Below are 13,657 nucleotides of genomic sequence, written 5' to 3'. Positions count from 1 at the left end.
GTGGCAAGGGACATTACTTGTGAGTAGATCTCTTGTACTGGCTGCCTCAAGCATCTGCCCAGCTGTGTGGTCTAACAGGATAGTATTTGAGTGAAGTCATTCTCAGCCTTGCAAAGGTTTCATAAGCTTGAGCACTAAAGGTTTATGCACTTCATGGTAAATGCTTCTGTAGTTCAGTGGCTGTCCTTCAGCATGAATGCACAAACTAAAGCTATTACTTGTCGGTGACATTTATATGATAACGCCTATGTCTACCAGCAATTATGCTTATAAATCTATTTTAATGTCTTCCCTGCTTTGTGTGAGTGTTTAGTATACTGAAGATGCCTTTTCTTGTGATGGGAAATATCACAGCTTGATTTTTATGTTTAGAATAGCATTTTCATATTTTCTTTAGAACACCAGTGTTTGGATAGAACAAGAAGGCTAGCAATAATTCATTTTGCCCAGTCCTTACATAGAAATAAGGCATAGGAAGAGTAAAAAGAGCAGATTCTATTTGCATTAAAACTAGTAGTACCCTTCCAATTTATTAAAGGGGAATAGAGTGGTAGACTATAATGTCCTAGGCTAAATCCTTATTGGCACATACAAGTGGAATAGTCATGCATGTTAAATAAGCCATTAATGTAAACTGATTGGCTAGGTAGCAAATGTGCTGCTAACCACAAAAGCTTTCAACACCTCTGTAAAGTCTGCTTTCTCTGTTCAGCTACAGTTTGGGTTTTCTCCCTGCTGTCTTTAATTACTGTGTGGGAGGGCTAATTTGGTTGGTTATGATGGTCAAAATTCCCTTTAAATGCCTTTTTCCTGGATCTTAGGGTTTTTCTTCTGTGAAAACAAAAGCATTGATTCCTTCTTATTTTCTTGCAGGACCATTCATCAGTGTAGTGTTGTCGAAGCTGGAGAACATGCTGGAGAATTCCTTGCACGTAAATTTGCTGCTTATTGGGATTATTACTCAGCTGGCAAGTTATCCACAGCCGCTTCTCCGCTCCTTTCTGCTCAATACCAACATGGTGTTTCAGCCTAGTGTGCGCTCGCTCTATCAGGTATTTACACAGGTGTTAGCCATGCCTACTGGGGCAGTGTCTTTAGTGGCTCCTTAAACCTTACATTAGCTCCTTTCACTTTCACATGTAGCTGTCCTACCTGTCTGAGAGCTTCTTATTTCATTTCCATGTTTTAATTGCATTTGTGCAAAGAACTGGAAACTCTGTATGACCATAGCTTTTGTCAGAACTCTAGTTTAATGCAGGTAGAGAAAGCCTGGAATATTCAGTCTGTGGCTGCACTGGGAGCAAAGGAGAAAGAAGTAATTGTTACTGTTGTTTTGCCAGGTGCTGGCATCTGTGAAAAATAAGATTGAACATTTTGCTTCCATTGAAAAAGACTTCCCAGGTCTTCTTCTGGAGGCCCAACAGTACCTGCTTTTTCGTGTGGACATGCCTGATGCTGCGGAAGAATTGCTCACCAAAGGTAAATGATAAGCATGCTCAGAGGAGAGCTGGTGGAATGACTTACCAATTACCCCTGCCCTTTTCTCCAGATGATTAAAAGGTGTGGTGTGTTGTGAATGTCATTAGCCAGCTGTATTCTTCTGACTTTAAAGTGATGATGCTCAGCAGACCACAGTGTATGGGTCTATTTGGATATTCTTTGCTGTTTACAAGCTTTTATTTGAGATATAAAATGTCTGTTTAAAGAAGTAACAAAATCAGTTCTTGGCTTGCTGTCAGTAAACAAACTCACTTTCAAAGCATGAGGTGAGGTGGCATATGTGCATGATTTAATTTTATTTTTAGCCTGACCTTCAGCTAGGTCATTGGTTCTTTTTTGATAAATGTTAGCGAGGACAGAAGTCCAGGATGAACTGGTTTCTGCAATTGAATAAGGCTTGGTGTCATGGTTTGGGCTACCACTGAAGGAGATAAGACACTGAAAGTTTTCTGGCTAGTATCTTTATTGTATGACAAGCAAAGCAAAACAAACAGAAAAAAACCAAAAGGTGTGTGTCTCTGAGCAGTGGGGAGTTACACAGGTATCACCCCACCAAGCCAGCTTTGCAGGGGACTCTGTAACATCTGCTGCCTCTTAGCACAGCACATACTGCACCTGTCTTTACAGTTACCTGTACTTATTTTTACCACTGTGGGGCAAGCTAGTTAAAATAAACAAAATGGAGTCTTAGCTGCCAAATAAGAACCTTCCAGACACAGGCAGGCAATGGATAGAGCTGAAGCCCTGCCCTGAGGACATGCTTGTTCTCAGCTTGCTGCTGAGTGGGCAGTGTTGGATGCAGGCTTCTCTTAAAAGCCAGCTTGCCACATGATGGGAATATGTCAAATTTGGTGAGTCATGAAGAGCTGACTCTGTAAGGGTTCAAGAGAGGCTGCATTTACAGGTGTGTGCTTACTCATCTTTGGGGGTCATTAATAATCACCCACTCTGCCCACACTTCTGTGAAGATGTTGATGCTTTTCTTGGATTTCCAGAGGTGTGGAAATCAGGAGTCTTTATGTGCATTTTAATTGTGTTTTCATTTTTCAAGACTCTGAAGAATAATCTACCTAGTTTGTAGTCAGCATAGGCTGTGTTTCTAAGGTTCGCAGTATATCTAGTCTGTAAAATTATGATCTTGCTAAGGCTGCGTCCCAAAGAGTTGATCTGTTGGTCTGCTGTAAAAAAGCTGTGTCCTGCACATGTCAGTAGCATTTTAGGCTCTGCATTTTGGTGTCATAGAATAGAAAGCTGAACAATTAGATGGCATTGTAGCTAGCATGTGGGAGATAAGATTAGGAGGCAATATTCAGAGTCATTTTATTCTCAGGTGCTGGCAATAAGAACTTTTAGATAATGCATTCCCAATGACATTTATTTATACTTCCTGTTTTACGTCAGTTTTCTTCTGTGGGCTTCAGAATTTGCCAGGTTGACTCACGCTGGTCATTATTTAGGAATTTGAAACAAGGCTGCTTAGTCACTCTGTTAGTACACTTTGTTCTGTATAGTGGCAACTCCTGCAAAGAAGGCTTCTCTTGACAAATAAATGGAGAGTAAGTAAATTTCTGGATAACTGCAGGTTTGGTTCCCTGCAGGACTAGTGATGCAAGTCATCAGACTGTAATCCTGGGGGAGAGTTGGCTCAGTAGCCCATCAACCAGTAGTTCATTATGTTGATTAAAAAATGCAAGGTAGGAACTGCTGCAATAATGGTAAATGAAAAAAAGAAAAAAACAAACCAAAACCAAACAACAAATTGGGAACTCCCTGTGGACTTCTTTGCATTAGCTTGAACACCATCTCTGACTGTCAGACATATTGATTGCTCTCTGAGGGACTTTTCCCCTGAAAAGAGGTGGTGAGTAAACCCCAGTGTTCTCTGCAGGTCTGAGCATTGTCAGCCTCCTATAAAATTCACATATGAATACCTGAAGGCAGAGTTAGTGAGGAAGACAAATGTAAAACCAAAACATTATAGAGAATTTTCTTTCACTTTACAGGGTTGGTCTCTGAAGGTTTTTGAACAGAAACGGTACAGTTTGTTCTTTTTTGCTTGCAGTAGTGTGTGGTTTCTTCCACAGCAGCTTGGGCTCTGGTTACACATCTAGAGCTGTCACGATGTAGTTCCATGTGCAAGCTGTCCCTTTTTCAGTATGTTGGTAACAATCTTCAGAGTACTCATTTGCTCAGTTTTCAGTTGTATGACTCAGATTGCATCCTGACCCTAGAGAGAAGTGAACAATCCTGATCAAAGAAAAAAACCGAAGTCTCTAGTTCCTAGATCAGCTTTCTGTGCCTTTCTGGTTTTTTGGTTTGTTTTCCAAACAAGCAGTTTGGAAAAACAAAAAAATATTTTTAGAGATGTGTCAGTTTTGATTCTTTTTAAAAGGAAGAATATGAAGAAGTGCAAAGCTTTGACAGTGTACTAGCATTCTGGTTATATTGCCTAAACTATTTAAAAAAACCTAAAATATTAATCATGAAATGTTTTGACAGTAGAAAATCTGAGAAAAAAATCTTCAGGGGACGCTTAAAACTTTATCTTTTCATTGTAATCTATAATTTAAGTTGTTTTTCCTCCCACAGTCAGATTTTCCCACAGAATAGAAATTCCTGTACTCTGTCTCTAGTAGGTAGAAATTTGTAGAATAACAACATGAATGATTGATAAGTCTGGAGTTGGAAAGGTATTTTAAACTCAAGAAAAGTATGAGTCTGTTAAATGATTGAGATGAAATTTTTTTTCAAGTGTTTGGAAGAGTAGAGTAATTCCACAATGCCTTGGGTGAAGTACAGGCAAGGAGCAGAAGTGCAGAGCTATTGAACAGAGGATTGCTGTGCAGCATCGAGTGAGGCCTTCATCTACAGCTCCCCCTGTTCGCTGCTTGGAGGGGTCTCAGAGCAAGGCTGGCGTCACTCAAGACTCTTACTTTAACATAAACTGTGTGCAATGTAAGGGAAACCCCTTCTGAAGGCAGCAATGCAGTTTTGGGCTTGTCTGCAGTGTGTGAATTAACATAACAGCCCTTTTATTTATTTTAAATGATTTACTTATACATCTCAGGAGAGCATCCCACTTGTGAGTTAGGCGGGACTTCATCCATCTGTGTCTGCTGTTGGCCTCAATGACACCTTGAAGCAGTGAGTTCTATCTTGTAGCAGTGAGTTCTACAGGTTAATTTTTCTTTGTAGAGTATTTATTTCCATCAGCATTAGATTTTGTCACCTTTTTAGTTTCACTAAATTAATTATTATCTAGTTAAAGAGCAGTTCTGCTTCAGGTTGAAACAAGGAGCAATTGATTGAAATTCAAGTGCTGCTGTCACTGTAATTCCATGCATTCTGATACTTGAGCTCTGATCCTCTGAACTCTGGCAGCAGAGATCATATAGCAGAACATACAGTGGCTTTCACTTGCTCTCTTTTTAATGGTTAGTTGCTTTACAGGGAAGTAAGGGTAGTTAGTAGGGCCTATAGCTGCAGAAAAATCCAATTTTAATTTTTTTTCCCCTTAGTTTTTAACTTGCTTCAAACTCACGTGGTGATGTGGTAGCTCGGCCTCGAACCCATTGACATTGATTCACAGAGAGGATAGAGAAAGAGAAATAAAATCAGATCAACAGTTTGGTGTAGGGGAGGGATAGAGCATAGTATCGTTGAAATAGAGACAACCATGCTGGCTCTAGATGGGTAGATATTATCTGATGTTTCAGAAGGTAAATCCATATTACTCTTTCCCTTGACTCCTCTTCTGCCCACATATTTCTCTCATTGGAGCTGTAACTGAATGATATGTAACCTGGGGAAGGATAGGTAATAAAAAATGCAATAGAACCAGGCCACGTAGAACTTTTAAATGCTGGATTAGTGCAGTATCTCCCTGCACAATGTGGGTACTGCAAATTACAGTTCTGAACACAATCCTTATAAACTGGCTTTGGACACTGTACAAGTACTCTGTGTGCTTAATATACAGAGTCTTTTTTCTTTCCTCTCCCTCTCCTCCTGTCTTTAGGTGATGTCCATCTCAGCAGCAACCCAGGGAAAGGAAGGAATCTTCCTGAAGCTTACCCAGCCGTACTGCAGCCTTTCCTGGGACAGAAAGGAAAGAAAGGCCTGGCTCATCCCAGCCTTCCTGCACACGTGAGGAACGCTGTACTTGCAGCTGCCCTTTTCCCAGAGTTCCTGAAGGAGCTGGCAGCTCTAGCCCAGGAACATTCCATTTTATGTTAAAAATTACTGGGGGATTTTGAAGATTATTGTTCACGGGTTTTTAAAATGTGTTTTGAAAAAGCTTTTGGAGTTTAAACAGATTTTTAATGCAAAGCTGCTTTCAGAAGAAGGTTGTACTTCAATATTTCCTGAAAATACTTGATTTGGAGGGGGAAGAAGGAGGCAAAATATTATTCCAGTTAGGCCTTATAATTTCCCTCTGTGCTACATAACTTATTTGAGATTTCTGATACTGCTCTTACTGCAGCTTCCTTCTTCATCCCTTCCTCGTTACACAGCCACCCTTCTTCAGTGTCACTAATTCCCGTTGGATTTCTGCAATAGACACTTGTTGGCTGGCTAAGAGACACAAACATGTTAGTTTTTTCTGTTCCACAAATACTCTTCTGGATAAATTGTTAGACAAATTTCCTTGAAAAAACATTGCTCCATGGGAAAAGTTCACAGTATAAAAAAGCATGCAAAATCTGCACAAAATCTGAAAAGGCGTATGTGAAGGGCTGTGTTTCTTGATGTCATTGTTGTCTTTGCCTCTTCCCTTGCTTCACCCTGAAGCCGGGTTCTTACTGATCCCCACCCAAAACCCCCATTTTAACTACTGGCTCAGGTTTTCTGAATTCAAGTGATCTTATGTGTAGCAAACCTCTGAGTAGCTGAAAGCAGGTGCTGGGCCCTACACATACCATATTGCCTTATGTTGCAGACAGATCTGCAGCTATCAGCTGTTGGGCTTTGAAGTCCAGCGAAGTGTGTAAGTGGATGTGGATTGCAGACTGCCTGGAATTTTCCTTGCGGTTCCTTGGCATTCCTTGATAACTCTTGCGTTGCTACCTAAGCCTGCCAGCATGCCTTATTTAGTAAGATTTGCACAAAGTACAAAACAAAATGTTTCTATGCAAGCTGTTATTAGTGTCTAGTTTGTTTGTATGCTTGTTTTAATAAGCTAAAGAAAGATACTCTGTATTTTTCTGTAGTGTTAAATGGACAGCAGGCTGTTTTTTGTCTTTGTCTTTTTTTTTTATTAAATGAAAAAGGTTTGCTTGCTCATGAAAGGTGTTCTGTTTTATTGTTAATTTCTTTTAAGGTTAAGGGAAAGTTAAATACTGTTTGTTTACTTTTAATTTAGGTGTTGACTTTTCTTAATATTGCATTTCTGGGATGGTGAGAAGAGGACCAGGCTAGTCACTAGCTGCAGAAAAGGAAGGAGTAATGGGGAAAGCTGTCTGGTGGTGACTAACTGCTTGAGAAAATTCTCTTGTGTGAGTAATGGGCTTCATTAGAAGACCCCAAACATGATGAATTGGTGCATCACCACTGTATTTTGTCTTATCTTAGCTGCATAATTGTGCTTCCAGTGTGTTGTAGTTGGCTACATAAAGAGGGGCTTAGTTCAAGAAAGCCATAAAACCTTTTGCCCAGGATATAAGCTAACAGTGACTCCAAAAAATGTGAAGAAACAGAAATCAGAAATAACATTTGTATACATTTGTTCTCCTGCTCATTGTAATTCCGTAATGTGGAATTCCAGTTAATCACATTCTGATTTTGAAACACACTTTCTCAGAGATTTCAAGGAAAAAAACAGTTTAAAACAAAAACCAAAGACATTCCAGAACAGTCTAATTAATTGCACATCAAATTCCTCTGGAATGTGCAGTGCAGTTTAAGCTCCTAAATCCTTTAGGTAGTTCTGAAAAGTTCTTCCTTTAATCTACAAGGTCTAGATTAAAGTGTCTGCATTCATTGTGTCAGCCTGCTGTAGGCTATTCAAAGAAAAAAAAAATCCCAAAGTCTGCCTCCAACAAAATCCCCTCCAGAACTTCTCTGTTGCTTCTGAGCTGCCTCTTTCTGGTTTGCTTTAATTCATGACTTGTTTAGTTTTTCAGGTGCCACTGCATCACCATCCTGTAAATCACCTACTGACCTCCACATGGCCCTCTTTCACCTCAGCAGCTTTCTTGGAAGCTGAAGCCAAAGCTGTGGGGTTTTTCTTTAGGTATTAGTTACCCAGGTTGAAGAGAGCTCTTTCTTTATCAGTTCCCCCCTGGCCTCACATTGTTGTTGTAAATGAGTAATGAGATTGATTGACTCTTTTTTTTTTAATTTAATTTTTTTTAAAACTTATCCTAGGGCACTGTGGGTTCTTTCCCCACTCCCTCATTTCTGCTGCCTTCCATGCTGTACCTGAGGGTGTTCAGTGTATGTGTTGGAAGTGTTTTAGCATTATGGTTGTAGGGTCAGTGCTTGCTTTGCTTCTCACCTCTTCTGTGAAAACTGCAGGTGAGCAAAAGGAAAGTTTGATCAGCTCACTTTTAGTGGTTTAGAAACAATTGCTAAAATGCAGAAGCAATCTAATCCCTTTTTTTTTGAGGACTTTTTAAACAGGAATTAGAAAGATTATTTCACTTTTTTAAAAATAAAGAACTCTGCAGACCAGTGCTCAAGGCAGTAAATTACTACCTGAACACTTCCTTCCTTTGTTTGTATTCTGAACTAAGAATCCTTATTTGCTGGGTAGAAGGGATTTCTTTGGAGATTGTTAATTTTAACTGGTGTTTTCAGCAAATGGACAAAATCACTGCAGTTTCATCCCAGCAGATCTGTTAAGCTACATGAGGATTTTAAAATGTGGACTGCTCATAAAAGCATCTGTAAATTAGAGGAAGGAGAGGATTTTCCTTGTAAGTTTTAGTAGAGTTTATGTTCTACATCCAGTAGGATAAAGTCAGCCTTTGAAATCTGGAGTTGTGTGGAAGGCTTCTTGCTGAAAGGTCAGAGCTGTGTTTGTGCACAGCGTCCCCTCACCAATGGGAAATGTCTGTCAGCTCCCCAAAAGGAGGAGGTGGAGGAGTGCAGTGACCCTGGCTTAGAATGTAAAAATGCAGATCATACATGTACCTTTGCATTGCTTTTTTTTGGAGTGGGATCAGACTTGCAGCTGTGTCTCAGATGTAATAGCAGTATAATGTCTGGCAGCCAGCACAAAAAACTGTTGGTGGGAATTGCCTCTTCCTGCCTTCAAAATGCAGAACCTGTGATTTAGCTTGAAAATGTTGATCTTTTCAGATGAATCACATCTGTGTGCATAAGCTCTTCAGCCAAATGCTTCTCTAATCAGCTTCTTCTCTCCAGTTAGATAATGTGTTATCCTGTCTCTCAGCAATGATACATCATTTCCCAAAAAAACCCTGTACTTGTGATCCAAGCTGTGGTCCTGCCTGTAGGTCCGTGGAGGACCACAGCATTATGCTGCTCTGTCCAAGAACAAGGAAGTGCTTTGTGATCTGGTTTTTCCCACATTCAGGTGGGTGTGTGACTGGAGCAGTCCTTCTTTGGTACATTGGCTCAGCATCAGTTCCAAATGAAGTGCCTTGGCAGATCTGTTCCAAAGACTGCAGGTAGTGGCTCAGTGATACCAAAGTGAATTTCCAGGCTCCTACTAGATGCTTCAAACTGTGAATGCCACATTTCCAATTATGTAGCCTTGGAGTGTGTTTTTAAGCTGTTCTGCTATTGCAAGGGATCTTTCCAGCATTTTAAACCTGCTTTTGTGTGTGTATGGTTTTGGTTTGTTTTAGTGTTTGTTTATTTTGTTTTTGCAACCTACCTATAAAGTGAGCACTTTGTCTTCAAAAATTTGTAGTCATTCTCTTTTACCTTTGACCATTTTTGGATGCTTTTTGGGTTAGTCTCAGTAAACATACACATGGTTTGCATTGATTGGACTAAAGCACTCAGCAGTTTCATGCATGCCTGTGCTGATCTTTGGACATGTATAGTCAGGTGCAGTTCACATGTTGCTAGCTGTGCTAACTACCTATATTATTGTATTCTAGGTGTTTTTCTTAAATTTGATCTTTTTCATGGGTGCCCTAAAGAGTATTATGATATTTTGAATGGGATCAAGTTATTGGTGTTGCAGTTCTAGGTGTGAAAAATGCATTGTCTTTTTTTGTCCTGGTAACTTCTGACTTTGGTTTTCGAGAACAGAATTGAAAACTTTTGTTTTCAGCTGTATTCTGTGGAGATGAGAAAACTCTAGTATCCGGCGTGGACTGTCCCTCCCACCAGCAGGCCCAGGTACATCCAGATCATAAATTACTTGCTGCTTCTTTCTTTGGGGTTTGTCACTTTGCAAAAAGTCTGAATTCACTGGTGTCATGCTGTGGTACAGAGCACTTGCCTTTCAGGTGTGATTTGGTATTTTTAGTAAGATTGGTTAATTTCCTAGGATGAGAGAAAACAAAGTGTGATTGAGGTGGACTTTGGACATCAGCCGGGAGCCATGCCTTGGAATGGGAGCAGGACTGGATATTCAGGAAGCCTGAGCAGCACTCCTGCCACCAGTGCCGCTCTTTGGCCCGTGCACAAAGCCCAAGTGATCTGTTCAGTCCTTCAGAGAAAAACATTTGCAAACAAACTTGCAGCATCCTGCAGACTCCGAGGGTTTAAGTTCAAGAGGTTAAGTTCTATTTACCAAGAGAAGTTCACCATCCAGCACAGCGTGTACACACTCACTACCCTTTTGTGCACTCTGCTTAAGCCTCTCAGAAGGTTTCATGCTTCAGGAAGGATTTTTAGCTCCTCTAAGATGCTCTAAAATCTCAGGGTTGGAAAGAAAAGGATGGGAGCAGTGTGATTTGTTGCAGTTAAATTATGTCATTGTATCATTTGAATTTGTAGCCACAGCTCCTGTTTGAGGATGGCTTGATTTAATAAGCAATTTACTCTGCTGTATTAACTGAAATTGCTATGTCATGCCTGCAGTTCTTATGACAGCTCCCATTACGTTTGTAACATTTAAATTGCATCTGTGTTTATGAGTAGAATACTGGGATTTTCTTCTTTTTTTCTTTTAACTCAGATAGCTCTGGCAGTGTACAGTAACAATACTGCTGTGTCCTGATCTGATTTAGATAATTCGAGTATGTTCCTCCTTGCACTCTTTGAGCATTATCAGCAGAAATGGAGGATACATGGGCTGCTTACATTAATGAGCAAACCAAAGGTAAAATGCCACAGAGTAGCAGGGGCCACTTCCCTCTGTGTGAAATGCAGAATTTATGTTTGTGTTGCTCTGATTTATCAGAGACCAGAAAGAAAAAGCTCAAACTTGAAAAATTAATATGACCATGTCCTGCAGTACCTGTCCAAGTGGACAGCAGTGCTGTGTGATGTTTTGGGACAGAAATGTGCAAAGAAGGGTAAAACTTGCTCCTTGTGAAGGTGGTGTCAGACTTGCATAAATAGGTGCTTGGGTAAGATGATGGTGGTGCCTGCTGTCTGACCGCAGACAGCCACAGAATGCAGCACTATTTCTGTGACTTTGTTGGTGGTTAAAGCCCTGCTCTGACTAAATGCACTTTATTTTTTAGTGGCCCCCGCTTTTCTAAACATGTTGTGGCCCAGCATCAATGTACTTCATTTGTTACATGCTCAGTTGGAAGCCTCTTATTTATGAAAAGGAGCATTACTTGGATTCTCAAATATGTAGGTGCTTAAAGTGGCGTTTTGTTGCTGACTGTGCAAATCTTCTTTTTGTTCATTGATTATAATGGTTCTTGTGGCAGCTGGATTAAATTAAGACTGAAGTCTCTGGGCTAAAAGCCCTGATGGAACTTTTGTGCAAAGGCTGCATTTCTCAACTTTGGCACTTCTGCAGACTGCACGCACACAATTATGTACTGTGGACTAAATACCTGCAAACCTTCGTCTCTGATGAAGCCATTTCCACAGCAGCTGTGTTTTATTGCAGTCTGCTTTAAAAATAACTAGCTTGGATTTAGACCAAAAAATAACATGGACGAGTCAAATCCAAGACAACTGAACTGTGTCCAGCTCAGTGCTGCTGTGTCAGTTTGGCCAGAGCTTAGACAAAATGCCAGCTCGAACTCAAAGGAGAGGGAGTGGCTCTGGGTCTCAGTATCCCTTGCTGCAGCTTGAGCCAACAACTCGTGTCTCTTGGTGTCCAAGCACAACTTGGAAGTTTAGAAACACAGATTGGTGTCTTTTGTAAATCTCTGGGGTCATAACATTGGTTTCTGAGCTTCTGTGTGGAAAAAATCTAGCAGCCTCCAGGACCAGCCTGAAAGTGTGGCCTCTTGAGCAGCTAAAATACAACTTACTGATGGTTATGCCTGCTTAGTGGGTTAGACAATTACAGCTGTGGCTGATGCAAACAGTTGGGAGAACTGCTTTGTGCTTACACAAAAGGCTGTGCATGGAGGGAGCATTCCCTGCAGTGAAGCTGTTGGCTCTTGTAAGGATCATGGCAGTGCAGCTCTGCAGCTCCAGGTACTGGACTTGGAGGCCTTTCTCCGATGGCTGCAATGACAAGGCAGGGAATGTTGCATGGGTTAGTTTGCTGCCTGTGTATGAAGTGGGATAATATGGGATCTGGCACAGCTGTCACCAGTCTTTTTCTTGGGCAAAGCCAGCAGGCAAAGATGGGAATTGTTCACAGGGTCATGAATTGGGCTCCCCCACACAGATAAAGGGGAGAAACCAAAGGTCAGGATCCCTCACCACTTAGTTTTGCAGCTGGTCAGGAAATGCTGTAGACAGTTGTGACATGCCTGTACGCCCTACAGGAGAACTTAAGGATCTGTGACTAGCATCGTCCTGGACAGAAGGTTCAGTTCCACTGGGAGTATGCACAGCTATATTGCTCACTAAACTATCTTCTTTCTGCAGCTTTGTTCCCTCATGGTGTCACCTGAGCATTTCTGCAGTTTGCTTTATTGCAGTTAAAATTCAGGCTGTCTAGCCCAAAGTGGGATGTGGGCTGGAGTACAGTCAGGAGACAAGTGATTCCCAGTGGTTTTGTGTTTCCACTGCAGTCATCCCTAGTTACTGATTGTGCTTTGCCCAGGGGCTCTTGAAGATGGAATCTAAATTTCTCATCACAATGGGCAGAAAAATGCACAGCAAATTACAGGTCATGACAACTTGGGATTTTGTATTTTACTGCATTCCTCACACTGTTTATCAATAGAGTCCTCTCTGTCTCTGTATTACCTGAGTGTTTGCGGCTTCTGAGGGGGCAGGGGACAACTTCCACTTGAAGCCATCCCAGTGCAGGGAAGCTTCGGAGCATTTGGGTTGATAAATGGAAACCTCCTGTCTGCTGTAACTTGGTTTTAAGTGGCCATGGCCTGATCCAGAATCCAGTGTGTGTATGTGTAAATAGCATTTTAAGAATATGCTGGCAACAAGGGCAAACTAACTAGGAGTGTGCTATTATTTCTTCTCCCTCATGCAGTTTGAGAACAGACAGCTGACTGAAAACCCAATTTGTTTTTCTTTATGTGTGAGAAAACAAACACTTTCCAGGTTGTGCATGCACACAAGGCCATAAATCCCTGGGAAGGTGCTGCTGAGGTCAGTGGTTGTGTAAGTGTAGGTAGAGGGTGCTCAGAAGAGACACAAAAGCATCCCAGAACCCTGACACCACACCGCAAAGCAGGGTGGAAAGGGGCCAGACTGAAACCACGGCTGAATGCTCTCTATAATTTTTTAGTTAAGGTTCCTATCATGTACTTCTATTTTTAACACAGTTAAAATTAAACTCTGCATCCAAGGCTGAGTGCTAGAAATTCTTTCTTAACTACTTAGAGCACTGCCAGCATCCTTTTAGACAACTTTCTTCTCCTGTTCTGCAGCCTCAGATACAGGATACTTGAGCTATATGAGATAGTAAGTATCGGCTCTCCACCCTCAGGCCTGACCTCTTAAAAGACTTCGAGCAATGAGTAGATGAGATGGTCGTGAGTGTCTGGTGTCAGCTTTTAATTTGTGAGCATTTTCCTTGGTCCTCTGTTCATGGATAGTAACTGCTGAAAATCTGCATGAAACTGTCCTTAATTCACCCTGCCTGATGCTGTTGCACAGATGGCATCTGCAATCATTAGATCAGAGAGCA

General features: G+C 41.1%; 1 protein-coding gene across 1 annotated transcript in view; it reads left to right on the top strand.

Moving 5' to 3' along the window:
* The window catches only part of FHIP1A (FHF complex subunit HOOK interacting protein 1A), a 45,060-nt gene extending 38,324 nt beyond the window's left edge, over window positions 1–6,736 (top strand). Inside the window, exons 10-12 of the mRNA XM_058803899.1 lie at window positions 874–1,052; window positions 1,341–1,479; window positions 5,519–6,736. Of these exons, the coding sequence (XP_058659882.1) occupies window positions 874–1,052; window positions 1,341–1,479; window positions 5,519–5,736 (536 nt within the window). The 3' untranslated portion in view covers window positions 5,737–6,736. The remainder of the gene's footprint in view (window positions 1–873; window positions 1,053–1,340; window positions 1,480–5,518) is intronic.
* Window positions 6,737–13,657: the final 6,921 nt, after the last annotated feature.

The sequence above is a fragment of the Ammospiza caudacuta genome, chromosome 4, assembly GCF_027887145.1.
Source record: "Ammospiza caudacuta isolate bAmmCau1 chromosome 4, bAmmCau1.pri, whole genome shotgun sequence".
In the NCBI taxonomy this organism is placed as follows: domain Eukaryota; kingdom Metazoa; phylum Chordata; class Aves; order Passeriformes; family Passerellidae; genus Ammospiza; species Ammospiza caudacuta.
The sequence above is the reverse complement of the archived record's forward strand: the minus strand, read 5'-3'. Positions and strand labels throughout refer to the sequence as shown.